The sequence below is a fragment of the Rhineura floridana genome, chromosome 9 (genome assembly GCF_030035675.1).
Source record: "Rhineura floridana isolate rRhiFlo1 chromosome 9, rRhiFlo1.hap2, whole genome shotgun sequence".
Lineage (NCBI taxonomy): Eukaryota > Metazoa > Chordata > Lepidosauria > Squamata > Rhineuridae > Rhineura > Rhineura floridana.
Window position 1 is genome coordinate 39477440 of NC_084488.1, and position 27482 is coordinate 39504921.

Here is a 27482-nt window from a genome sequence, read left to right on the forward strand (position 1 = left end):
CCAAGGATCAGGCCTTTGGTAAACCAAATAAGTATTTACTAAATATCAGAAATAACAAGATTAGTTTTAGAATGTTTCACAAGCGTATGGTTTCATCTATTCCTGTTTTGTACTTGACTTATTATTAATCAGAACTCCAACTCCCTCTTTCTCCACACTCCTGACCTCCACCCTCAAACACCTCTTTCTCCACGCTCCCAACATCCACCCAGATTCAACTGTCATTCTTCCATTTACTCCCAGCCATTCAGACGCTCAGCCAATCATCCAGCATTCTACTGCTCATGTACTCCCCCCTCCTCTTTCACTCCACTTACCATATGTCTTCTATATAAACAGCACTTACCATATTTACACTATAAGCAGGAACATCACAGGACCCACTGCCAGTCCCTGGAACCTCCTGGCCCCATTTCTTCTCCTTACTGTTTATTATGCTTGACCGTTTGTAAGCCACTGTGTGAGGTCCTAATTAGTGTAAACTTTAGAGAAGTTGTTTTTATTTTTAATGCAAAAAATGACATCACCATTATACCTCTTGATGTTGTGTGACCCTAAAGACAACTCTGTGCAGCACCCCTGAAAGGTGTGTTTGAAAATTAACATCACTGACTCCAAAATGAGTTACAGAGACCCCAGTTCCTTGGCTCATTACCACAGTTTGTACCACCACCAAGAAAGTACTTCTTCACATACCACATGCTACTAGCCATGATAGCTATGTTCTCCCACAATTATTGTAGGCAGTGTGTGTCTGCATACCAACTGCTGTTGCACTCAGGTCCTACTTTTGGACTTCCCATAAGCATCTTGCCAGTCACCATGAGAACAGGATGCTGGACAACATGGGCCATTGGCCTGATCCAGCGGGGCTCTTATTGTGTTCTTACCACCAGCCCTTTAAAATGTATAATTTTATCTAATTCAAAATACAATGCATTCTCCATCACATATTCAAAGAATACATGAAGGGGTCAGAAGGCAATTCATGCTAGCCTTGCACACAATGCTTAATAGCCACATTCCTACCAACAATGCATTCAAACTACATGAGAAGAGGCTCCATGCACATATGAGATGTACACACACAGAACCCCTCCATTGGGGGGGAGGATCCTGATGAACTCTCTCTCTCTCTCTCTCTCTCTCTCTCTCTCACACACACACACACACACACACACACACACAAGCTAATGAGAGCTGTAGTTTAACAACATCTGGAGGGCGACTGGTTCTCCATCACTGATGTGCACACTTTTCTTCATACCTAGTTTCATCACGTGTTCATATTTTTTAAATGGTTTTGTTGGCTGTGTTGCTGGCTGGCAGTGAAATATCTCGTCTCCATTGTGAAATATTTTTGTGGAGAGGAGAAAAACAATTTTAATGTTTTGGAAACATGAAGTCAGGCTTCTTCTCAGATAAATGATAAAGCAAAGATCTCTAGATAATATAATGATTTGCACGAAAGGAAAACTGCAGAGGATGCATCTGAGAACTACAGGTTGCTCAATCAATTTTCTTGTTATAGTATTACCTCATATCTTGTTCTCATCACAAAATGTTCCATAGAAACCCCAATAAAAAGAAGGGCATATTTCGTCTGTATCTATAGTCTGCTACTGGTACGCTTATTCAGAATACAGGTTTCTTTGATCATATACTCATATTTGATCATATTTCTTGTGCCATTCTACATGATCATTTTCTTTACACTGCTAAACCGTTGAATGGGATCCAACCAACATTTCTCAAGGTCAGCTTCTTTTGTGAGGATATGGCATCTTCCTAATACCACAATATTTTATAACTGGAAAAACAGAAATTTCACCTGGGTACTCTGTCCATTCTATAGTGCAGGAGTACTTTGGTAAGGATATTTCCCTCCCTGGCCATCCACCAAGAAAATGGCCCCCTCTCACCTGAGAAATTCAGCTGAGAAATTATTTTTATTTCTTTAATTTAATTGTAGGATTTCTTAACTGCCTTTCACCATAAGGTTCCAGGGTGGGTTACAATAATATAAAAACACAATATTAAAATTAGTTAAAACAATTTAAATCAAAAGAATTGGGTGGGTGCTAAATAAAATCTCAGTTATCAAAGAACAGCGGAAAGAGGTGAATCTTCAGCATACAAAGAAAGTGGAATAAACAAGCCAGGAAGCCTTGGCTTCCCATTATGTCTAAACCTGGAATTGTGGTTTGTATTTATTTGTTTTGTTGTTTTTCTATTAGATTTCTTTCCCACCCTTTACCATAAGGATCAGGGGCAAGTTTTGGCAATGTAAAAATACAGTATTAAGATCAATGAAAACAGTTTACAATCAAAATAATGGGGTAGATCCTAAAAAAAATGTATCTCAGGTGTCAAAGGTCAGGGTAAAAAGGTGTGTCTTCAGCATATGACAAAAGCTATACCGTGAAGCTATACCATACCTCTGTAGAGAGGGTTCCCCTCTCCCAGGCCGCCGTCCCCGAATTTAGGAGGGTGGTGGAACTATCCAAAGGGCCCCCTCACCCCTCTGCCAATCATAACACCTGAGAGGTCTACAGGGAAGGAGGCGGTCTTTCATATACCAATGCAGAGTAGACTGCAAGAAGGAGGAAGAAAGAGACCTACTGCTTAGAATGCATTTTTCCCATGAAAGATCTGAAACAACAAGGCTTTACTTCATCCAAATCTGATAGTCCAACTTTGTATTAGTTATTTTTTAGGTGAACCAATGCTTTGTTGTTTTTCTTCTCCTCTGAAACTGCAGGTAATTAAAAGGCGGGGGGAATGTTAATGGTATCAAGTAAAATGTGTAATTCCAATAATAAGTGGATAAGTTTTAGGAATCTAATGCAATCCAGGGGAAGTGACCTATGGAACAGCTGCCCCCCAGTAGCATGCCTGACATCTTCCTTTTTTGTCTTTTCAGCACCAGGCAAAGAACTATTTATTCACCCAGGCTTTTAGATTGCGTCATCAAACCAGACTGTAAATTATTTTATGCTGTAAATCCTATGTAAGGAATGTATTTACGTCTTTTGGTGTTGGTTTAATTATTACTGTATATTTTGCTTTTAATATTTTGTTGCAAGCCCCCCAGGGATGATGGTGGCTCTATGGATCTAATTCCTATTATTATTATTATTATTATTATTATTATTATTATTATTATTATTATTAAAAATCACAGTTAGATCAATGGGATTTGAACACTAAATGCTCCCTTCATGGCTTACTTGCAATCTGATTCTTTGTAGAATTATGCATGCCTAAACCCACTGAAATCAATATGCTTAGGTGTGACTGCATAGGATAGGTTATCCCTCTGAACAGTGGGGAATGCTTGTATGAGTACCCACGATAAAACTAGACTACACGATGCACTGATTGGCTTAGGCACACTTTCTCCCCCTTGTAATAAGAATACACACCAGTCAGTTTCAATATGTGGAGGGGGAGGGACTTTTGCCACTTGAAAGCACACTTTTAGGAGTATTATTTAACCCTGCTAGCCTTTTCAAAATCATGAGGTTTACAGAACATCTATGGTATTTCTCTGAGAATTCCAGAGCTGTTTGTCTGACATCATGTTCCAAATATATTCAGGTCACTGGACATTTCTTATGAGATTTGTTCTAGAATCCAGTCTACAAACTCAGCCACATTAGTGTAAACTCCTGGTTGTCCTGGACGCGCACATCCCTCACCCCAGCTGGTAACACCAACCAAATACCAGGTTCCCTGGTGTTTACATGATAGAGGACCACCTGAATCTCCCTATAGTAAGAGAAGAAAAAACATAGTGTTAGTATTATACCTGTGCTAGAATGTTGATCTGCAACAGGGTATCCAAATTAACAATTGCAAAAACAAACTACCACAGAGTCAGAAATATATTCTTAATTAGCAAAGCTACTGAAGCTCAACAATAATCTGTCATCTGTTAAAAAGTAGTAGGATTGTAATTCTCAAATGTATTAGAAGCACACTTCAATTGAATGAACTTTAATATTCAAACCAAGACTAATTAAGAGTTAATTTTTTTTCTGCACATACGTGGGCTGCATGATTAGCTTTACTAAGTGGCCAAACTCTACCATTTTTGCATATGCTTAGTTGTTTATTGCTACCTTTAACTTGCCAAAGAAGATTAAGTGTTCACGTTGCAGTGTGCATGCAGGCAGAATGATTTTACTTAACCCTCTTCTCTTTTCTGACAGCATCAACAATGTATCAAGCCCTGTGACAAACATATCTTTTTGTTCCTGACAAATGGTCTGCTTTCACAACCACGTTCCACCCCTGGTTCCTCCTCTGTGTTGATCTACTATTGCAAACAAAGCATTTGTGTTAACAGCCAATCAGAGAAGAATGTGTCATGATGCAAGAAGTGGTGATGTGCAGGGTGGAAAAGAACAGCATATTATGTATGTCACATTCTCAAGATGCAGTCTGGTGACATGCACAAAAAAACTGAAGATACTTCAAAATCTCATTAAAACAGAGTTCTTTTGTCTGAGTTTATAACATTGAATTCGTAACTCAGTGAACAAATTTAAAATTATGATGGGGTTGGTTCATCCATCACTCTTCTTTAAATGAAGCCTGATTCTCACATATCTAACATGACTCCAAGGAAATCCTAGCAGTCATTGGCACAACCTCTCTTACTGTCTGACTCTACCAACTACTACAGTGAGACAGTACTTTGTAGGACCAGGCTCTAGGATCCCAATCCTGGCCTTAGAACCAGATTCCAAACCTTGTTTGTCAAGATACACTTGTAATGTACAATATTAGAAAGGCAGTGGGAAGTGGTAGCTTCCCCTGCAACACTCTTGAATAAATTATTTTTACTAGCAGTGCAACTATATCACTACTAGTAGTACTACTACTGGTAGTAGTACTTATTATTTTCATCATCCCAACCTTCTTCAAGGAGCTCCAGGAAGTCACAAAAAGGCTTCAAAGCTGAGAAATAGTGTCAGTCTCATGATCCCCTGGGAGATTTGAAGATGGGCTTTGAGCTTTGACCTACCCAGTTTAACACTCTACCCACTACACCAGACATGTGGTGGGAACTTTTTTGTCCCATTTGATCTACAGAGGACAATGTAAAGTAGCTCTAGTCATATTTGAGAGTAATACTGACTTCCTGACAAGTGGGGCAGGGATGGCTGCTTTAGCTTACACTGCTATACCCAAGGTTGATGGAAATGCTTAGACAGCTGAAGTCGTAAGTCAGCTTGAAAATCAGATGGAGAGCATGTATGGTGGGAACTGTGGTTTTCCTATTGTTTAGCCCCAGGGAACCATAGGAACTGTTGTGGGAAGGATGACAAGGAATTTCTAACAGAATTCCCATCCCCCTCACTCACCAAACTACAGTTCCCAGGATACTTTGGCAATTGAAGTGATCAATATTTGTAAATGAAATAGACCCTAAGTGATTAATATTTGTAAATGAAATAGGCACATAAGAAGCCGTTACCTTACAAGCATCCTTTCCACCTTCTCTGTAGCCAGCACACAACATCTTGTCAGTTATCATGTGTTCTTGGTATCGTGACTGACATTCTACATTAGATAGTAAGGGGATGCTGACTTTTTGTAGAACATCGTGTATCACACCTGGAGGGATACAAATGACCGAAATGAGACACAAAGCAAGAGAGGGAGAGACGTGTCAGTCATGTTGTCAATCCCTTGTAGTCAGTAATTCCTAGTCTGTGTGCTAGGACCCACTAGTTTGCCACAAGAAACAATTAAAGGCTCCTGGGAGCCCAGAATATCTACCCACCCACCAAACAGGCTGCCTGCTTCATCTGTACACATACAGAGAATAACCATATATCAAGGTTATATAGCAGCTGATTTCACGCACTGATGGGGGGCTGGACTAGATGACCTTTGAGGTCCCTTCCGATATTAGGATTCCATGCACTGCTCTGGTGTGCTTCTTTTCATGCAGCTTCACTGGCTCTGCCCTGTCTGCACATCAGTGGTGTGACTTATTTGGCAAAATCAACTTGTATTGACTCCTCTGGAAAAAACATCCTGGGCTCCTTTGGGAGGAAGGGCAGGATATATATTTTTATAAACAATAAATAATGCATTAAGGACATCATTTCTAATATCAAATTAAATGCACTGACACCTGTGTCTTTTTGCTTTATCAACACATTGAATGAACGTGCTTATAAGGGGGAAACAGGCTCACCCCCCCATCATGCATGCTTTTAGTTATATACCAGCAACATGTCTGCACATGTAGGTTGCTGAGCAATGACTATCTGAACAGCAGGATACAAATATAATGGACAAAGTGTCTTATACCCAGTCAAACCATTGATCCACCTAGCTTAGCATTGTCTGAACTGATTGGCAACATCCCTCCACAGTTCCAAACAGGGGTCTTTCTCAGCCGACCTATCTGGAGATACCAAGGACTACACCTGGGACCTTCTGCGTGCAAAGCATGTGCTGTGCCACTGAACTTATAACAGGTGAAGAGGGCTCTATCAGGGCACATTCAGAGAGGGTTGCATGTAATACATCATAGATGCTTAGAACTGTTTGCCTGTGTACCCAAGAGAAAACAACCATGCAATTACAGCTCTTTTCAGCATGCTCAAGGCTCAGGCTCAAGGCTCAGGCTCACAAGCTCCACCTCCCCTTTCCTCCTCTGGCATGGCTGCAAGGTAGAGCTCAAAAGGATCTGATTCTGCTTTTAAATTTAACCTGAGTTCCCCATTCCATTTGAACTCAGGAGAATTCTTATTAGTTCAAACTATGGTGACGGCAAGCAAACTAGGATCAAACTGTGGTTTATGATCCTTGCTTGTTCAATAACTATAGCTTAAACTAACCATAGTTCCTGAGGTTTAGACATAATAACAGGGAACTCTGATTACTTTAAAGCAAAAGCCAGAACCAGATGCTTCCAATTTCTTCATTTTGGTTATGCCAGGGTAGAAGGGGAAAGGGAGCGTGCAACCTCAAGGCTCATGCACATAATGCTAGACTACAGTTTAGCATTATGGACAATCTGGGCCATTACTACAGATATGTTCTGTGGGTGATGATTGTAGCCTTGACTGGTTGGTATTTGTGTTTCCCTGTGAATTTGTGGTCAAGTCAAGGGAATGCAAGTTAATAGACTGTGACTAGAAACTGTAGCCAGCATGGATTTTTCACATTCTGCCATGTTAAATTGGGGGGGGGGGACCATGCCATTTTGCTGCTTCCCATAAGATCACTTCAAAACAAAATGTTACAAAATTTATAGTCCTGAACTCAGAAACGCTTGCTTAATAACCCTCTAAGTTTTTATGGCGATACACATAACACTCAGAGAGAATCCAGAGTTCAAAGTCTAAAACAAGAGGGGGGAAATACAGACCCCTGTTGGACTTTTTTCTGCCAGTAGTCTCATAATGTGTTGAAATAATTAATTACATGTTCACAGAGTACATGTAATCCTATTACTAACCTTGCCCCATACTCTGACCTTCATCTTCTGCAGTTTAAAAGTTAAAAAAACACATGGGTGATTTTTAATAAATTTAAGAAAATTAACATTGGAGTCTATGATAGCACAGGCATGCTCAGTAAGAACCAACTGTCAATGTTCTAAAAGCCACACTAACAGCTGTTTGGCTTGGCTTATCAGGGAGCCACACCCACGCCAGACATTTAATCTACTTTAAACATTCCTGACTTCCCCCAAAGAATCCTGGGAAGTGTAGTTTATGAAGGGTGCTGAGAGTTATTAGGAGACTCCTATTCCCCTGACAGAGCTCCAGTGGCCAGAGTGCTTTAACAGTTGGCCCCTCTTCCCAGAGAATTCTGGGGATTTTCGTTCTGTGAGGGGAATAGAGCGACTCCTAACAACTCTCAGTTATAATCAAATATTGCCTATTAGTGAATTTATACTGCACCCAGACAAGATGAAGTAACGTTAATAGAGAATCCTCATGCTCTGGAGGGGAGGGTTGCCTGCTACCAAAAGGGTAACTGATGGGTGAGATTCACATTCTGGTAGTTTTCAATTTTCCACTGCCTATAGATAAATAAATGTCTACTCTATGTAAAAGCATCACATGATCATTTACAAAGGTAAGTACTACACATTTCTAAGTTTAATACCTCTCTCTTTTGTGTAACCCCATCCAGTTACCCAGCAGCTGGTGTATTCAGTATCCATTTCTTGTCGGTATGGCAGGCACAGTGGTTGCTGTGAAACTGAATGTCCATTTAAAAGAAAGGTGAGGGGGTTAAATGTGGGGAAAAGGGTATTCTTTTGAATGCATTGTTTTCCTATTAGAATGCCAATCCTACTTTCTGCTCAGATGAAACAATAGCTGGTTAAAGCTACTACAGTCAGCTTACTTTAGCTTTAGAGGTAGTTATACTAAGTTCATTAAGATAACATTTAGGATTTTGTAATAAACTTAAAAGTTCCACATACCACTGAAGTTCATAGGTCTATCCAGTTTCATTAAAGCAATGTCATATCCTGTCTCTGAAAGCTCATACTTAGGGTGAATGATAATCTCTTGGACTTTGAAGAAGGGGGTGGTTTCATTTATTTCTGACTGTTTCACAATGCCACTATAAACACGCCAAACTTCAGTTTCCAGAAGGCTAAGCAGAAAAACAATTTTAAAAGATCAAAGTTATGTAAAAGTTATGCGAAGCTCTTTTCCATTTATTTAGGCAGGAAATCCTCGGATCCATACTAAACAGAAGTCCAGCTATTCCCTGGTTGGCCACTGTGTGAACAGGATGCTGGACTAGATGGTCTCCAGCAGGCTCCTCTTATGTTCTTTCCCTTACATTTTAAAGTATTTTATTCTTGTCATTTCTCTTCTTGTAGCAGCTAATTTCACTCAACTAATACTGTTTTGTGCATTTTCCTGGTACCTTTTAACATCTGGAAACCCTTTATAATATGTTCATGCTTTCTTGAAGCCTTAGTAGTCTTTCCTTTCTCATAATACCATAAAAGCATAACAGCTCTGCTGGATCAGACCAAGGATTCATCTAATCTAGCCTGTAAATATCCTACCAAAGTTCCAGGAAGCTCATCTACAGTCATGTCTATAGTGAGATAAACAGTTTCACTAATATTATTAAAAGCATGAGCGGATGCCCATTAGCACATTGGGGCTTCTCTATCCTCTGTACCAGATGGCCAAAATCTAATCCAGGAGGTCAAGGGACCCTCAGAGCAGATTTGGAGGCGAGGAAGAGGAGAGAAACCAAAGGACCCATTGCACTAGTGGAGTTCCTTTTGCTCAAATGGGCAGACATGATTGGATTTCATCCATCCTTTTCAAGGTTCATCCCTTGCTAATCAGAAGATAAACAACTTCTTTTTCTTTACTTTACAGAGGTTTTACTCACTCTTCTGTGCAATGGGCAGCAGTCAATATCCATTGGTTGCTGATGATTGAACCACCGCATAGATGACTCTGAACCGATAGCTTCACGTGTAAACTGACTTGCCAGGGCCATTCTCCAGAAGAAGAATTTGTTCCTCCCACAATCCGTGATTCTCCCTTAGGTTTCTGCACACATGCTAAGAGAATACTTAAATATATACAGCCAAGTTTGATTTAGTGTTTTTTAATGCTAATTTCTGGTAACCCCCATTTTTTTTGTTTATTACAACATAAAACATAGGTTGGTCAATTTTATACAACTTTGAAGTTTACCATTAATATATTTATTTATATATTTTAAAGTTGATTTTATGCCCTCTCCCAAGGGTTATGTGGGTTATCACCACAACAGGCCTGTGAGTTCAATTAAATTGCGACAAAATGAACTGACCACAACCTCTGAGTCCTTTAGGACTTTGTCACCACTTAGTGGGCTGCTAGAAGAGTATCACCAACACTCTGAATTAGGATTATCAAAACTCCTGATAATCCATATTCTCTTTGTATCCACCAGGTGTCATAACAGTACAATCTTGTGTATCTCTCAGACTTTTTTGGGAGGGGGGATAAATGAAGTAATAGCTACAGGACAAAGTTCATCCACCATGGAGTGCTTGTGCTTGTTTTCAAGGCCAAACTGGACATGACTTGAGAGATCAGATCCAACCCAGACATGATGTGGGAAAGCCAATGAGTGGCCTCTTGATGTTTTCATTTTAACCAGGCAGCAGGTGTGGGACCGCCCCTCCTTTGGATGATTGGAGCAGTAGTCTAGGGGCGGGGAGGGGGCAGTTAGTTTATTCCCTGCTTTATGTTTCCAATCCACCAGAGCTTGGAAAAGTTACTTTTTTCAACTACAACTCCCATCAGCCCCAGCCAACATGGCCACTGGATTGGGCTGATGGGAATTGTAGTTCAAAAAAGTAACTTTTCCAACAAGCTGCTGTTAGCCCTGGTAAGGAAAGCAGTATGTTTTCAAAGGTGGGATGGAACTCAGGATATCTAACCATTCTCAACCCACCTCAGTAGTATGCTCCCCTAACAAGGCTAACAGCAGCTGCAGAGGGTAAGTTTGATGAAGAAAATGTCATACAGAGGAAAAGTGAAATCCCTGCTTCCACAGCACAGGTGCCCCAACTCAGTTCATGAAAGGGGGTGCCACAGCTGCTGTTAAACTAAAATTATTTTAAATGTTCATGTAAACAGAAAGCACAAGTTAGCCATCTGGAAAGTTTGAGAGAGGAGAAATTATCCATCTCTCCCAGGAGGGAAATGTGTGTCCCAAATGTAGAAAAATACCTGTCTCTCTCCACAAGCTTTTCCATAGATGAGAGTTGAATATAAGAGATTAGAAGCAGTGGGACAGATGAATCCGGTAAAAGAGGATTCATACATAATGTGTTGTGTTACCTTTCTGGTAAAAATTTGAAAAACATTTTTTTTTTAAAAAAGGTTGTGTGGTCAGCTTTTCCACTGTTTAGTCACTCTGTAAAGTATGAATAATTCAGGAATAATCTGAAGAATAATCTGGAGCTTTAGAGGCCTTTCATTTACGGTAAAATTGTTTGTTACTGCTTGTGGGCAGTAATGCACCAGAATGAGGCCAAGGAGCTGTTTTTCTGCAGTGGTTAAAATTTCTTCCAATAGCCAGATCAATGAGACAGATGTGCTCCCAGATGGTTGGACACAGTATTACCATTCTTTAAAAGGGGGGTGAGTGGGATCCAGGAAAGTATAATTATCAATAATTATTTTGGATGTTTCGTTCCAAAGTGTATGATAAATATCTTTTGAACAACTTGGAAGAATAAGAGGAAATATATCATATCATACACTTCCTGAACAAGCTGGTTTCAGAAAAGACTGAAGTACCAGTGACCGCTGTGTAACTCTTCCCACTATCTTGCCCATCTCCACTAAACATCTTTATGTGGACTTGACAGAAACTGCTTATGGTGCAAGTTAGGTAACACTAATATAGATGAATGCCTTTTATATCTGCTCTTGGAGTGTCACACCAACACTACTGCTACAATCAGAGTAGAAATCCCAGGCTCTTTGATGGATGCATTTCAGTCAATCAAGGAGTTAAACATAGGTGTATTTCAGAGCTTGAAAAACTTACTTTTTTTGAACTACAACTCCCATCAGTCCCAGCCAGCATGGCCACTGGATTGGGCTGATGGGAGTCGTAGTTCAAAAAGGTAACTTTTCCAAGCTCTGGTGTATTTTAGCTCCTCTGCTCTTCAACCTTTTCCTCAACCAAACCCTTCTAAGGCTGTACATCCAGCTCAGACTTCTTTCTCCCTTCAGTTGGAACCTGTAGGCCATCTATTCTTGTATAAGTAGATGATATGGTTATTCTATTGTCACATGCAAATATCTATGCTTGGTGAATATTGTAAAGAGAAAAACCTATAGATTAATTACTCAAAACCAAGGTTATGGTCTTTGGAAACTCAAAGCTCTGATGGTCAGTAGATGAGCAACTGATTGACCAATGCCATGAATTTAAATACCTCGGATACACTTTTTGGAAGTTTCATATGGATATTATAAAGTTTTCAGACTCTAGCTTCAAGAACTTTGGGAAACATATTAAATTTTATTGTACAAATATAGATTTGTAATTAACCCAGCTTTGAAACTGTTTCAAATCCATATTTGTACAATAAAATTTAATCTGGCTCAGATTTTGTACGGGGCAGAAGTTTGGGATTGGAATGATTCTCAAACAGTGAAATACAAATCTCTACAGAACATATTTTTGAAATATTGCTACTTTTGACCCCCTTGTACTCCGTCAGTTCTAATTCATGTGGTGCACTTCCTTCAGTTGTGGCCCTAGACTGTAATGCTACAATTAGCTATTTAAACAAAAACAAAAACTGGAAAACTCCACAGATAAATATTTTTTCTAAATTGTGTTTCTTTCAGTTACAGAGTTTCAAGAACTAGGTTCCCAGATATCATAGGATAGTCAGATTTTATTCTAATTCTACACACTCTTTGGTCAACCCCAATGCAGATGTTAATCTCAAAGATGGGAATTTTGAACAAAGTGCACTGTCAAATAGAGCAATCGTTTTAAGTTCAACCAATTCTACGTGTTTTTGGACGTATAAACATTACCATTGTAAAGCTTCCTATCCGGTTAATCTTGCCGGTCCAAAACAAGCAATCCTTTATGGTACCTATTTTCAGACTCTGTTATCTGCCATTCTTTGATATCGTCAGACTCCTCTGGCCCAAAGTAGCTGTCTTTGTGGAAGCGCTGAGACAGAAGAACTTCCACGATAATTTTATTTTGTCCTTCGTATTTGGAAATCATTTTACTTTTCTGGGAACGATTTTATTGGGAATCACACTAAAAAAGCATCTCAGAATATATATGTTATCTATTGTCAGATTCTGACTTTTTGCGAGTTATAGTAGGTCTCCTTTGCACTGGCTTCTGCAAGGAACCATGCAAAACTTTGATTATAACTCCATTATTTATTTTGTTGTTTTTTAATCCTTTGCTTTGTTGCTTGTTTTTGTCATTCCTGGTTGTTATTTGCTATTCCTTGGAGACTGTTTTTATTTACTGTGCTTTATATGCATTGTATTTTCAGTGTTTGTATTTGCCATTGTCATTTCTTGTATACCTTTGAGCCTGTTTGAACCCATAAATTACTGGCAAGTATTGCCTTTGGGCATAAACAATAACAGTTGTTTCAGAAGTTACCTTTTAACTGCAATTACTTTACTAACTCTAGTCATTTAATTCGATTTCAAAAAGAATGTCTAGCTGCTGTGGAAAGCAGTGGCAGCATGGACACTCTTCCAGATCACCTCACCCCAAATGCCTCACTCTGAGGAAAGACTCTGATGGGGCAGGTACTCTGGAGAGCCTTGCAAGAGCTGGACAGGTGGCAGCAGCAACAGGATAGGTGGGCCAGCTGCCTAGTCAAGCAAGTGGAGTCCTAGAGTGCAAATTCACCACTCCACGACCAAGGACAATTGCTTCAGTTTGCATAACAGAAGGGCTCTCCCTGCATGTTTGCAAAGACCTGCATCACACTTGCATCACAACCATCAGGGATCTGTATGTGGGATGGAAATCCATGCTATCCTTTGCATAATGTGTGAATGACCCTGTGGTCATAAGCACACCTGAGATTTAATGGGTGGATAACAGAGAATAATATTTGGTTCCAGTAAAATCAGCAGGTGGAATTACTGAACCCTGGAAATGAAGAGGTTGTAGTATTTTGCTTCTTTTTAAAAGAAAGAGAGGATCCAGGACTCAGATTTCTCTAGGAGGCACGTCTACCACTATGTTTCTCTAAAACAGATGTGTAAAGCCCAGGTGCAGTTACATAGAAGTGCTGGGAAATGCACACTGAGCATTCTCAAAGGCATTACCGTCTTGATTATTACCCTGACATTCAAAACAAGTTTTGGGGCTGAGCCCTGAGCTCCAACTAGGGATAGAGAAGAAATCCCATTCTGTTCACATTTTGAGGAAAAACTAATTCACACTTCTCAAACAAATATGTGAGCCAAAAGATAGATAGGTAGATAGAAATCTGCAGTTCTCCAAATGTTGCACTACAATTCCCCAACCAAATATTGTGTACAAAAATATATATAGTAGAGGAAAGTGTACATAAAATGTACATAGTGAAAATAATATATAAAAGTGCATTATATTGGGGGGAAAGTCAAAACCACATATAAAAGAATGTGTATACTAGGAGAAATTCATACCTAAATGCTAATGAATTTTCATGAGGATTCTTTTTAAAAAATCACAAACTGCTGTGGAAATGAGGAGACCTGAATTTAAAACAGGAAACCTGAGATTCTGCAAGCAACTAAAACTGACAGATTCATCCATTCCCAGCTCCAAACACAAATTAAGCCATAAGAGGCATGTTCGGTGCAATACTTTTTAAGAAGAAAAGTAAACATGGACCAGCAAACAGACGCTTGATAGCAAGATAGAACCACCACATAAATGTTTGTACAGAAATGTTTGTGCAGAACTACCTCAGAAAGTTCAGGGACGTGAATTACATTTTGAACAGCTAGAATCTGGTTCATAAAACAGAGAGACACTTGCTTTACAAAACGAAAGCAATATCAAGATTGTTAAATTCTAGGTTATATATAATTTTTGTTACTGAACTGAACACAGTCTACATAGATAGTAGTAAGTTATTCTATATTGCTGTATAATATATATACTTGCTTACAGCGGGATTGGAAGTGGAAATACCAGAAGTAGATTGTCTCTTGACAATCAGCTATGGTCGCTGTGCCTCACAGTGCATTTGAAAGACACAGATTCACTGTGAGAAGCAGGGACCATAGCTGATTGGTAGAACATATGGTCTGCATGCAGAAGGTCCCACATCTAATCTCTGACATCTCCAGTTATAAGGCAGCTTACTTAGAAGCAGAATTAAAACAAATATTTGAATTTAGCTGATTTTCCCATTGCTGCCATACAACTTGAATCTGAATATTTATCTCAAAACTCCTAGTGGTATAGACTTGTGAACAAGTCTGATTTTTTTAGCATCTATCAAATATGACATCTCATAAGCTGCTCAGCTGTCAAATTTGGTTGTATAACAAACCATTGCATGCCACCCATCAATTACAGCATGACAACCCTTGTCAACTATTATTGCATGTTAGCTTGCAAATACCATCAATTATGGACATTTCAAATACTGTAAGATGAGAAAGAGATATCAAATTTCAATGAATATTCAGCAAATATTAAAGCATCCAAGGAATATCCAGAGAATATTCCATTTTAAAAATGGAGAAGAGAATTCCAAGGTGGGTTTTTGGGAGCAAATTTATTTATCCAATAACTAAACAAGGTGTCTGGACAAAAGAAAGAAAGAAAGAAAGAAAGAAAGAAAGAAAGAAAGAAAGAAAGAAAGAAAGAAAGAAAGAAAGAAAGAAAGAAAGAAAGAAAGAAAGAAAGAAAGAAAGAAAGAAAGAAAGAATTTCAACTGAGATTCTGTAGTACAAAATAATCAAGTTGTCAGTAAAATGAAGCACATTCTAACAGGCCTGATGGAACACACCACCAAAGACCTTCCTAACAGGAGTGGCCAGCATGGTGCAGCAGTGCTTTGCTGCCGCCCTCCCAGCAGTGGTGTTGCCAAACCTTACCAGGATGGTGTGGAGGCGGAGCAAGGTGGCAGCAAGTTTACGGCTGCATAGACACACTGGCAAAAGTGTCAGATTGGTTCTACCGGTGCACCTGAACAGTGTAGACTTCATCGCCACCATGACTTGGCCCCAAACCATGTTGGAAACAGCATCAAAGCCATTGTCAGGATGGCAGGGGCACAGTGCTGCCCTGCAGTCCACTCCAGCTAACTAGCCTAGCATCTGCATCCCAACAACGGGCAGCCAGATGCTTTACAAAGCCCACAAGCAGATGAGTGAACTGCATCCTGTCAACTTTACTCACCGGGGTGGTCTTTAACTTGACATAGTCTTGAAGAATAGCCAGAAACCTTTCCATTCTCACGCACAATTTTATTTGGGGACCCATCGGCAGATATCCTTAAATAGCATTTACATTTCCTGTAGAGAAAAGAAATAAAGATGGAATCACTTTGAAAAGATTGCATAGTAAACAAAATTTATTGGTAAATGTTAATACTATCAGTTTTTTATTTTTTTTAAAAAGAAACTTACCCTTCTTGGTTGCACAATGTTGGGTGAGGATCGTAAGTAAAAAACTGGCAGCGGACTGTGTCCGTGCAAAGCTGCTGACATGGCTCGTGACCACTGACGTATTCTGCATTCACTTCCATCCCCAGAAAGTTTAAATCGGGGTAAGTCTGAGAAGGACAGGCTGCAATTTTGTTTGTGAGCATTGTAAAAAAAATACCAGTACATCATCATGAAAAGGACAAGAAACTGATCAATTATAATATTCTTTTTTTATATAAGTATAACTTATATATTACCTGGCGTAGAACTCCTGCAGTTTAGGAGACTGAAGCCTGACATAACTTTTTGTCCTTCTGCAAAACGATCTGGTATTCCACTTCTTGATGTCATCATTAGACAGGTAAATCTAAAGAAAAACACAACATAATATTGATCACATACTGACAGTCTTTCTGGGCCTCTTTAGATGCACACCGACATCATATTATCTGATCCTACAAACCATGATTTGGAGAATTAAGAACGAGTCATGCCCTATGGTCCCTCCTCTTATCTACCCTTTCCATCCTCACTCATACACCCAGTATAATAGAACAGTTCCTGGTATGTCAAATCTCATTTGAGGGTGGCTGAATGGTCCTGTCTCATAGTACAGTGTGGTATCAGATAGCCTTGGTTCCTCCCCAATGCTGGTTTGGTTTAAATGGGATGCTGGGTGTGTAAAAGCAACATCAGAAAAAGGGACAAAGAACTGAACATAATATAAATCAGAGAGAAAAACTTCTCAAAGTGCCCAAAATATTGTATTATTGCCCAATGTATTTCAGAAACAAGAAATTCCTTCATCAGGGGCAATCCTCCTAATTGGCACCTGCAAAGACGTACTCCTGTAATTTCCTCCTGTGCCATCTGCAACATCAATGGCCGTTCCATCAGGCTACCACAAAGGAGAAACGTTTCAGCCGAGAGACCAGGGACTTTTGTTTCTTGCTGTCCTTTCATTGTTTCCATTACAGCTGGTCCTTCTAAGAATTTTGTAAGAACCAGTGCCTGAGTTTCCTTTTGTCTTCTTCCCTCCAAAGCCCCTTTTCTTTTGTGCTCTGTCTTTTAGACTGCAAGCTCGAGGGCAGGGGCTGTCTTACTGTTGCTCTCTGTAAGCCAGTGGTGGTTGGTACCCATTGTGATTGGTAGGGTGGAAGGCAGGGAGTCCAAACAGTGGGTGGAGCCAGAGACAATGATAGGTGGAACCAACTAATTCTCATTCTGTCACCCGCCTCTTCCCAGCTGAAGGGGCAACACTAAGGAGGAGGAAACTGACAGGCAGTGCCACCCCCTGGAATGGTAGGATGTAAGGCAGGCAAATGGGGGCTAGCCGAGGATAGACTGAGGTTAGTGGGGCAGTGCCCCATTTGCCATAATGGACCAGCCTCCACTGTTGTACTTCACTTTTTGGCTACAAGCAGAGCAAAAATCCTTCAAATAAATAAATGTTCATCACGAACTTAGACTGCATTGACATATATCTCAAGTGGAGATCCACAAAACTTTGCAAGCTAATTGTCTGTGCAATGCTAGCCCTACAACTAAGTTGAACTGAAATCAGGCGGATGGAGAAACAGGCAGCAGGCTGCTCTACACGCACACATGCGCGCACGCACACACACACACACCAGATGTTCATTGACTCATGCAAAAAGAGTGAAGATATATTTCAAAGAGATGATTATCGTTTTAAACATGTTATTAGAAAGCATGATGTCTTCAAGTACTGGGTGATCATACTCACCTTGGGTTTTTTACATTTCCATCACTACTATAAAAGGTAAAAAATAAGCAGGTTGGGTGGTAAGTGCAAGTTGTTCTACATACATAGGCATCAGGTGTCAAAACCCTTCCAACAGCAATTCCAGAAAATGCATGTTGAAAAATGTCCAATCGACAGTCTGCATAGAAAATTATTTTTTACAGTCAAAGTAGTCCATCCAGTCATCAGATTGTCAAGAAATAAACATACATATAGTGCCAGCTTGGCCTGTGAGCTGTGGAGCCAAATTATTCAGAAGATATGTATTGTCTGGAAAATGCTTATTTCTTCAGAATGTTACACTATATGGCCAATTTCTCCCTAAATCCATATTCTCAACTCACTGATGAAGCTCATTCAGCAGCTTGTGCAGGGCACTACCTTTCAGCATTGCCTCCTCACAAGACATTTGTGAGAATAAGCTAAGAAAATATTATGAGATTTATAAACTGTCGTTGTTGTTAGATTTAATCATGGCTTGTTACCCAAAGGTCTCAAAGCAACTTACAACATTGTTAAAAACCAAAATAAATATATCATACCATAAAACAACCACCATCCCCATATAGCCACAGAAAGCTTTGGCAGCACACTAATACAGACATCATCTTCAGCTGTAATCCAATACATGTCTACTCAGAAGTAAGCTCCATTGGGTTCCATGGGACTTTCCCCCAGGTAAGTGGGTATTGGATTGCAGCCTTAGTCTATCAAATGCCTGGGGGAAAAGATAAGTCTTTACCTGATGCTGAAAAGATATCAATGTAGGTGCCAGGCAGGCCTCACTGGGAAGCATATTCCACAAATGGGGAGCCACAACTGAAAAGGCCCCCTCCCTTGTTACTACCCTCTGAGCCTCCCTCAGAGGGGGGAACTGGGGAAGGGCCCCAGAAGAAAATCTAAGGGTCTGTGTAAATTCATATCAGGAGAGGCATACCAGAAGATATTGAGGTCCTGAGCTATAAAGAGCTTTATTGGTCAAAACCAGCACTTTGAATTAGGCTTGGAAGCACACAGGTAGCCAGTGTAACTGGAACAGAATTGGTGTTATATGATCCGTTTGCCTTGAACCCATCAACAATCAAGCAGCCGCATTCTGTATTTATTGAAGCTTCCAACCCTTTTTAAAAGGCAGCCCCACATAAAGCACATTGCAATAATCCAACCTTGAGTTTACCAATGTACAGATTACTGTACCCAGGTTATCCCTGTCCAGATTGAGTCACAGTTGGGCCACCAGCCTAAGCTGATGGAAGGCACTCCACACTACTGAGGCCACCTGTGCTTTAAGTGATAGCAATGGATCCAGGAGAACCCTCAAACTTTGAACCCACTCCTTCAGAGGGAGTGTGACCCATTTAGAGGAGGCTACACACCACTCAGCCAGTCAGAGGAACCACCCACCAACAGCATCTCAGGCTTGTCTAGATTAAGCTTCAGTGTATTGGCCCTCATCCAGTCCATTACAACAACCAAGCACTGATTCAGCACATCCACTGCCTCACCTGCAGAAGATGAAAAGGAGCATACTGATGACAATGCACTCCAAAACTCCATATGACACCACTCAGTGGTTTCATGTATCTGTTAAACAGCATAGGGGAGAGAACCAACCCCTGTGGGACCCTATACTAGAGAACCTATGGAGCCAAGCAGTGCTCCCCGAGAACCACCTTCTGGAGCCATCCATCCAAATAGGAATGGAACCATCGCAATGAGGTGCCCTCAATACCCAACTCATGAAGTCAAATAAGCTATAAAAGTGATTGAACACCTTTACAATAACAATTCTTCTTCACATTTATATCCATACCATCGTCTTGTGCATGTCAGAGCCCCACAGCATTTTGGGCTGCATCCTGTATGGCAGGCTTCTTTAACTTGGTGCCCTCCAGATGTTGTTGGACTACAGCTCCCATCATCCCTAACCATTGGCTGCACTAGCTGGGGCTGATGGGAGTTGGAGTCCAAAACATTGGAAGGGCACTGAGTTGGAGATGGCTGCTGCATGAGATATATTTATACACATGACATTGTATCAAAATACAATATACTCTCCTCCCTATTTTCTATAAATAGATATAAATATTTATTTACCTGTTTCAGCAACTTGACAGGACTTTAATGAAAATCCTGCTATAACGTTCTTAAGCTGCCTTATCTGGGTTGGCGTTCCTGTGGCGCTATATTTCAAGTAGCATTTCTTGCTGAATAAGAAAGAAGGGGAGATTTAAACTGTTGGCATGAAATAAGAATCCCACCAAAGAAAATGAAAACTACCCAGCTTCTGAGTGATTATTTTCCAAATTTGCTGCCTTCCTCTCTCCCAGGGGTGAGGATTCTTTTTCAGCTTAAGGATCATGCAACCTTCCAGGGGGTGCATGACAGTGGCGGGTAGGGCCAGAGACAAAGGTACTTGAAGCAATGGATGCGACTCTTGTACCTTCGCACAATAAGCTACATTCCAGGCACACAAAAGTCAGATGTTTCTACGCACACGCACACCCCTTTCCACACTCAGTCCAGGCAAACAAGAGGCATTATCATAGTTCAAGGACATAGTCTAGCCAAGCAAAAGCACTCCAGGAGAATGTGGAGCAGGGCGTGTGGGGGCAAGGCCTGAGCAGAGGGGCATGGCTTGGGGAGAGTCCCTAGGCCTAGATAGAGACTGAGAGGCCTGGAAGGGTACACTTGGCCTCCAAGCCTGAGGTTACCCACCCCTGCTTTACAGCATTAGAGAAGTAAAACCCAGGTAGTTATATATCTTGTTTGCTTAAAAGCTTTACTAAAAGAAACGATCCAGAACCTGACCCTTCCCCTGAAATGAGGAGAGTAGAAAGCAAGCAGGTGCAACAGTTGCCAGTATGCTTCTGGATCTTAATTCTTATTAGAATAGCATTTCACAAGCATCCTCCAATTAACTGTAGTGACAGTCCTCTAAGGCAGACAGATATTACTGTCTTTGTGGACTTAATTGGAATAATGCTGCTATAAAATATTTTTATATGTGAGGTGACTAATGATGTAATGATCATATACATTGTGTTTGAAGAACGACAACAGTAGAATGTTGATGTATATATTTCAAATTATACCAGCAGAAAACTCATTGTTTCAAAGGAAAGAAGTAGTAGTAGTAGTAGTTATTATTATTTTATTATTTTATTATTATTATTATTATTATTTGATTTATATCCTGCCCTTCCTTCAAGTAGGAGCAGTATTATTATTATTATTATTATTATAGAGATCAATAATGATCTCTATAAGTATATGAGAATTCATTTACCAGATATAAAGATGGAGGCGATAAAGCACAAAGATTTGCCATTCTGTTTGAAGTATCTTGTAAACTTGATTTAGGGCAAGATTTTTGCATTTTAATAAGATGAATGAGTAATGCTATTGCACTGTTGGCAATATATATTTGACTCCTGAAGCACTGGATCATCAGCACATTGAAATCCACAACAGAGAATACTCAAACTGACTCTCCTGGATAGATAAATCCAACTTGTGCTACTGTGGGCAATTTCATACCATTTTATGACAAGGCAAAGTACCACTGTCTAGCGCAATAGGAATAGACTTGGGTACGAATGCCCATAGCTAATGCTACCACCAGTACAATCCTAAGCATGTCTACTCAGAAGTAGGTCCCAATGAGTTCAGTGGGGCTTACTCCCAGGTAAGCAGGTATAGGATTGCAGCCTGAGAGCATATACCATGATGCAGAAACCATAACTAATTTACATAATCTCTACATGCCCAGCATAATGGGATTTCTTGCAAATATCTAACCTCAAAATGCAGAAATGTGAAAACTGTCTTTAAAAACTTCCTTTGATTGAAACTCTTTCCGGGGGCTGTGTTATAATGTCAGATTTTCTGGCTCATTGTGGTTTATCTCGATTAAATAGTACACTCCACTGGTGCAACTGGGATATCAGGAAGCCTTGGCTTTTGATTACATTTGAACCTGATATCCTGGTTTGTTGCTCCCACATAACAAGCAAACAAACCATAGGTTCGGATAGGCCAGCGATCATGACTTGTTAGGGAACAAGAAACCATGATCCCTGGTTCAGACATTAATCATTGTTGCTAAGCAAGCCAAGGGAGGGATGGGATCCACTTGGTGGTGCCAGTTCAGATCGCATTCTGCCAACTAGCAGGTGGTTATAGTCTGTTTTTATTATTTCTCTGCTATCCTTTGCTTTTACCAATTTGTTTTTTCCTCCCCAAAAAATAACAATATTGTAATCGTTATTTCTAACAATGTTTTGCTATTGGAAAGGAAAGTGGCTTTCTCTCTCCATCCCTATCCACCCAATGCCCTCACCTCCTCCTCCTCCTCCTCCTCCTGCTGCCCCCAAATCATATTGGATCCCCCCTCTGCCACCATCCAGCCTTGGGAACAAGCAAGAGATCATCTTGTCAGTTTCATGTTAGCAAAGCAAAGAGGCATGCTGATGAGTTTAACCTTAGCAAAGACTCATGCTGGTCAGTTTCAGGTTAGCACAGCAACACAGCACAGAGAATAAAATGATAATAGTATTATATTTTATGCATTTTTAAAAAAAAATCCAGTGTAAGCAAATGCCATGGAAGTTCACAGCACTCAGGATTAGTCTGCAAAGATAGTGACTGTGCGAACTATAGGGGAGTCTGGTGCCAAATTCAATTTTAGTGAAATTCTTACCCATCCCTAACCAAAAGGAAGGAATGTGAGGCATTTCCTGTATCTTTCCTGTTGAAGAGATTTGCTCTCTTCTAATAGGAGCAGCTTACAGCAAGAAGTACAGGTATGGGAACAATGTGGATGATGCCTTGTGCCTTTAACAACTATGTGGCAGGCAGAAATTAAACAAGGTAAGCCTTTTTCAATATGGAAATACAATTATGGGGAAAGCTTCACCTGCAGACATTCTGTCTGTCAGATATCTTATTGGTTATGTGTGGCCCCCGATTTACTTTTGGAACCTTTACTTCAGCACAGCTGCTTGTAACATTATGAATGCTAAACAAAAATGCAAAGGATGAACTGTTTATGAACTAAAAAAAGTTCATTTGGATGAATCTGGACTAAACAAGTTCATTTTATACAAGTACCAACTTTTACTGAAACTAGTTCCTTTTTTACAATGAAATTTCTGAGAAGGCTACTTTCTAGTCACCTAAAATTCAGAGGGTTTTCTATACACAAATACATCTCTCTCTCCATTGAGGAAGTGAGAGGCACGATCACAGCTCAAGGACACATTCCAGCTGGGCAAAAGCACTCAAGGAAGGTGTGGCCAGTGAATGGTGTGGCTTGGGATGGGGCATGGCATAGGTTGACTCCCGAGGGCTGGCTAGAGGGGCCTGAAGGGTGGCTTTCAACCCCTGGGCCTGAGGTTCCTCACCCCTGTTCGTAAGGGCATAGTTGTGCCATACAAATTGTATCAGCAACAATCTGTTACATGTAGGTCCCATCTCCACTGTACATTTAAAGCAGTATCATACCCTTTACACAGTCATGACTTCCCCAAAAGAATCCTGGGACCTGTAGTTTGCTAAGGGTGTAGAGAGTTGCTAGGAGACCCCTATTCCCCGCACGGAGCTACAATTCTCAGAGTTCCCTGGAAAGGATTGATCGTTAAACCACTCTGGAAATTGCAAGTCTGTGAGGGGAATAGGGGTCTTTTAACAGTTCTCAGCATCTTTAACAAAACTACGGTTCCCATGATTCTTTAAGGGAAACCATGAGTGTTTCAAGTAGCATAATGGCGCTTTAAATGTATAGTGCAGATGGGGCCTGAATTCTACAGTCAGTTTATTGATCCTGGAACAAAGACCCAGTGTCACTGTTAAATAGCAAAGGCATAAGAGCAGGCCATCCCAGTCCCACTTGCCATATACAGGAAAACATTGGCAACTGTTTGTTAAAGGTGATCCTCAGCATTAAGAAGTCCCTTGGTGTCTATCTGGTCCAAGCAGAAAATGCCTTGACATTGCTAACCGTAAATGTGCACTATGAAATGAAGCTGTGGTGTATGTGAAAAACTGACAGTGATTGTCATTGGTGCATCTTTTTTGGCAGTGGTGATAACTCTCTGCAGTGGTGATATTGTAATTTTCTCCTTTCATGTCCAACCCTTCATAGACTTTCTTGCTGCAAGCTGGAAAAGAAAAAGAAAAGAAAAAGAAAACAGCAGTCTGAATATGTGGATGGAAGCCAATTGTAGGGCATCCAGAGACATCTTAAACTAGGACTCCCAGCAGTCGGGCTCCGGTACCTTGCCTCCTGTACCCCCAGCGCTCTGCTCCAACTGGAAGCCTGGTAGGCCAAGGTCTGGAATTCAAGGGCACCATCTTGGTTCCAGTATCAGTCAACTGATCCCAAGAGACAAGCCCAATGCATCAGTTCCTATAAAGACCAGGCCACAGAGGCAACTCATCAGTTTGGTGGTCAGGCCCTTGAGCTGACAGCCAATCCCTCCTGGGTCTCAGGCCTGATCATGCTCAGGCCTGGCACATTGATCATCTTTATCATCTGTTCACAGATCTTTAATGCCTTTGGTGTTGCTAGACACTACTAAAGGATCTTTGTCAACTATGTCAGTTCCTGCAAAACAGTACTTTGCAAAATAATCCTAAACCAGCAAGAATATGTGCAGCAAACCTTTAATCAAATTAAACAGTATGATTGATCAGTGAAAAATATTTGTAACAACTGAAAAAGTGCCCCCAATTAATCAGGGGTATAAGAACTTATAAAAACTACAGATGGCTAATCCCATCTTAAAATTCTCAACTCCTTCCTTCTCCCTTGCACAGCAGAGAATGCTTCTTCTAAGAAGGTATGTGCATCATCTATAAACAATGCCTTTGCTTCAAAACTATCACTTTTACTCATATGTAATTTAAATCTATGAACAGATTAATCAACTCAAGATCATATGACTAATCAACTAATTTATTTACATAAAAAAACTGGATGACAGATAAGAATGCTATTTTAACAAATATACCTTGAATGCAGCCCAACCTGTCAGATCTTAGATAAAGGCCTGGTTAATACTTGGGTCGGAAAAACATATGGAAATATTGGCAATCAGTGTAGAGGGAATCTGTGGCTCTCCAGATGTTAGACTACACCTCCCATCATCCCTGATCATTGTCCATGCCTAGCTGAGTCTCATGGGAGCTAGAGTCTAACAATATCTGGAAAGCCACAGAATCTCCACTCCTTGGTGTAGACAGGCAGGGTTGGGGAACTGGATCCAGCCAGCAGACCAGACCCTTATCCCGCCCCACCAGGCCAAGGTTGATAGGTGGGCAGCCCCATCTTCCCATTACTCACTGTCACGTTGTTATATAGCCTGTTTTTCCTCACATGGTTTAGAGTCAAACTATGCAGGCAAAGGCGCAGTACTTTGCAATCCCAGGCAGCTCATTGCTGGTGGTGGCAGAGCCCTGCACACAGCACTTGGCAAGCCCCAAAGATTGGATGATGGTTGGTGTTTGCAAAACCCAGTGCATAGGACTTTGCAGGCACCTCTGAAACTCCCTTTCATTCAAGCCCCATCTTTACCTGCCCTGCACCAAACATCATGATGTTCAATGTAGGGCAGGTGGACAAACCTTGGCCAAAATGACCTCACAGGCTAATGAGGAGGCCAAGTGGGCCAAAACAGGCCTGCAGGCTAAATGTTAACCACTGCTGATGCAGACAATAGCAAACTATATGGACCAATGGCCTGTCTCAGTATAAGACAGCTTCCTATGTTCCTTTGACTATTTTGCAGGGCCTCTGAATCATCAGACCTTACCAGATACGCGAGGGCATTGTTTCTGGGAGTGTCCAGAGATTACTCCTCTCACAGATATCTTTGGCAACTCTTGAGTATCAATGTCTTTCAGAAAGCATGCAAACCTGATATTAAGGAAAGGGGAAAATACATTATTCACATAGCATGCATTTCTAGATTACACAAGAAAGAAAGAATCCCACACCCACAAAAACAAACTTCCTCTCTGATAATTATCCCGTTTGTTGAAATTTAATTGTATGCTGCTCAGGAAAGGAGATACCTATCTTGTTTGAGGATGTTACTTCCTTGTATATTGATGCCACTACAGGCATAAATGAATGAATGAATGAAAAATTAAATATGCTGTGATCTGAGCATTACCTTGAAGTATTTTTCAGCCAGTCTCCTGGCATGTAGGAAAATACTAAACACCTTGGGTGATACGTGCACATTATTTGGCAGTAGTCTTCATTTGGTGTATAAACCATAGAGACATCTCCTCCTTGGAAATACGTGTTTTCGTAGATTTCACGCACACATTCTGAGACAGGATAATGCAAAATGTTAGTCCACAATCGTAGTCTGTTTGTTTTCCAAAGCAGGAGTAGACTGGCGGGGGGGGCGTCACTGGTGTTAAGACCTTCAGCTGTTACTAGAAGCTTTTCTCATTCTAGTCTCTGTTTTTGCCATATTTTCATTGCATTTTACACATTTTAAATGTGTTTTACTTTTTTCACACTTTTTTTGCATTTCCTGAGCAGGTATTCATGCAGCAAAATTTGGAGAACATCAATATCCAACTGATTGTTGTGGTATTTGTTCTGTGCAGTGGTTCAGGAAGTGCAAATTGGTTTTGTCAGCATCAAAATGTGAAATGAATGAAATCCTCCAGCATCCATCAACCCACTATGCTTCAAATTCTTTTGGTCAAATTAACCCCTTTCATATTATTATTATCATCATCATCACGTTTATCAGTTGCTTTATACAATAAAATGTCTCAAAGCAGGTTGATAAAATAAAATAAAATACACAAAAATAAAAAAATGACCATACAAAATCCATAAAATGCTTATCCAGCAATATGTTAATAAGGACCAGGTCCTAACCACCCTACTAAAAAAGATAATTTGATTTAAACTGATTCTACTGTCACAGGTTCCTCCAAAGAACACAGGGAGCTAAAAAAATATTTGTTAGATATCCTTAACTTCTTTACTAAGCTACATTTCCTAAGTGTACCTTCCTGGGTTTTTATATCTGAAAACATAGACACACCCTTATAGACAGTCAGAGTTGGCTTGAGTAGAGAAGTATATTATGGGATGGGGAGGATGGGAGCTCTTTGCTCCACCTCATCATCTGTGATTTTTAATAAATCTCAAAAAAAAAAAAAAGATTGCTCAGCTTCAGGACCAGCCCAAGACAGTTTTCATTTTTAGACCAGAACCAAAAAATGGTGCCCTCCTCTATTCCATGCATAAAAGCCTACTGAACTGTCAGGTGAATCTTATTTGAACACTAGCAACAGAACAGCATCCTCCACCACAACTGAGGGCAGAAGTAGCTTAGCAGTACACACAGCTTGGCCCTCCCCTCACTCTACCCCCCCCCCAGCATCTGCAGTTGCCACCTCATTTTGGGTCGCTCCAAATATCCCTTTTATCATGCAGTCATGATGATTTGTGCCCATGATGCTATAAGGGCCACAATCCCTCTCTTTAAGCCTGCAAAGGTTTGGAGTGGTCCTAC

General features: G+C 40.5%; 1 protein-coding gene across 2 annotated transcripts in view; it reads right to left on the reverse strand.

The window, feature by feature from the left end:
• Nucleotides 1–1499: 1499 nt before the first annotated feature.
• Nucleotides 1500–27482, reverse strand: part of KLKB1 (kallikrein B1) — a 35667-nt gene continuing 9684 nt past the window's right edge. Inside the window, exons 3-15 of one of the 2 annotated variants that reach the window (XM_061583855.1) lie at nt 26112–26271; nt 25749–25852; nt 23936–24095; nt 20032–20141; nt 17917–18073; nt 16427–16536; nt 16152–16311; nt 15922–16037; nt 9403–9577; nt 8465–8640; nt 8143–8238; nt 5486–5625; nt 1500–3771 (exon numbers count right to left, since the gene is read on the reverse strand). In XM_061583855.1, the coding sequence (XP_061439839.1) occupies nt 3616–3771; nt 5486–5625; nt 8143–8238; nt 8465–8640; nt 9403–9577; nt 15922–16037; nt 16152–16311; nt 16427–16536; nt 17917–18073; nt 20032–20141; nt 23936–24095; nt 25749–25852; nt 26112–26271 (1820 nt within the window). In that variant the 3' untranslated portion in view covers nt 1500–3615. The remainder of the gene's footprint in view (nt 3772–5485; nt 5626–8142; nt 8239–8464; nt 8641–9402; nt 9578–15921; nt 16038–16151; nt 16312–16426; nt 16537–17916; nt 18074–20031; nt 20142–23935; nt 24096–25748; nt 25853–26111; nt 26272–27482) is intronic. The other variant, XM_061583856.1, reaches the window with a different exon arrangement.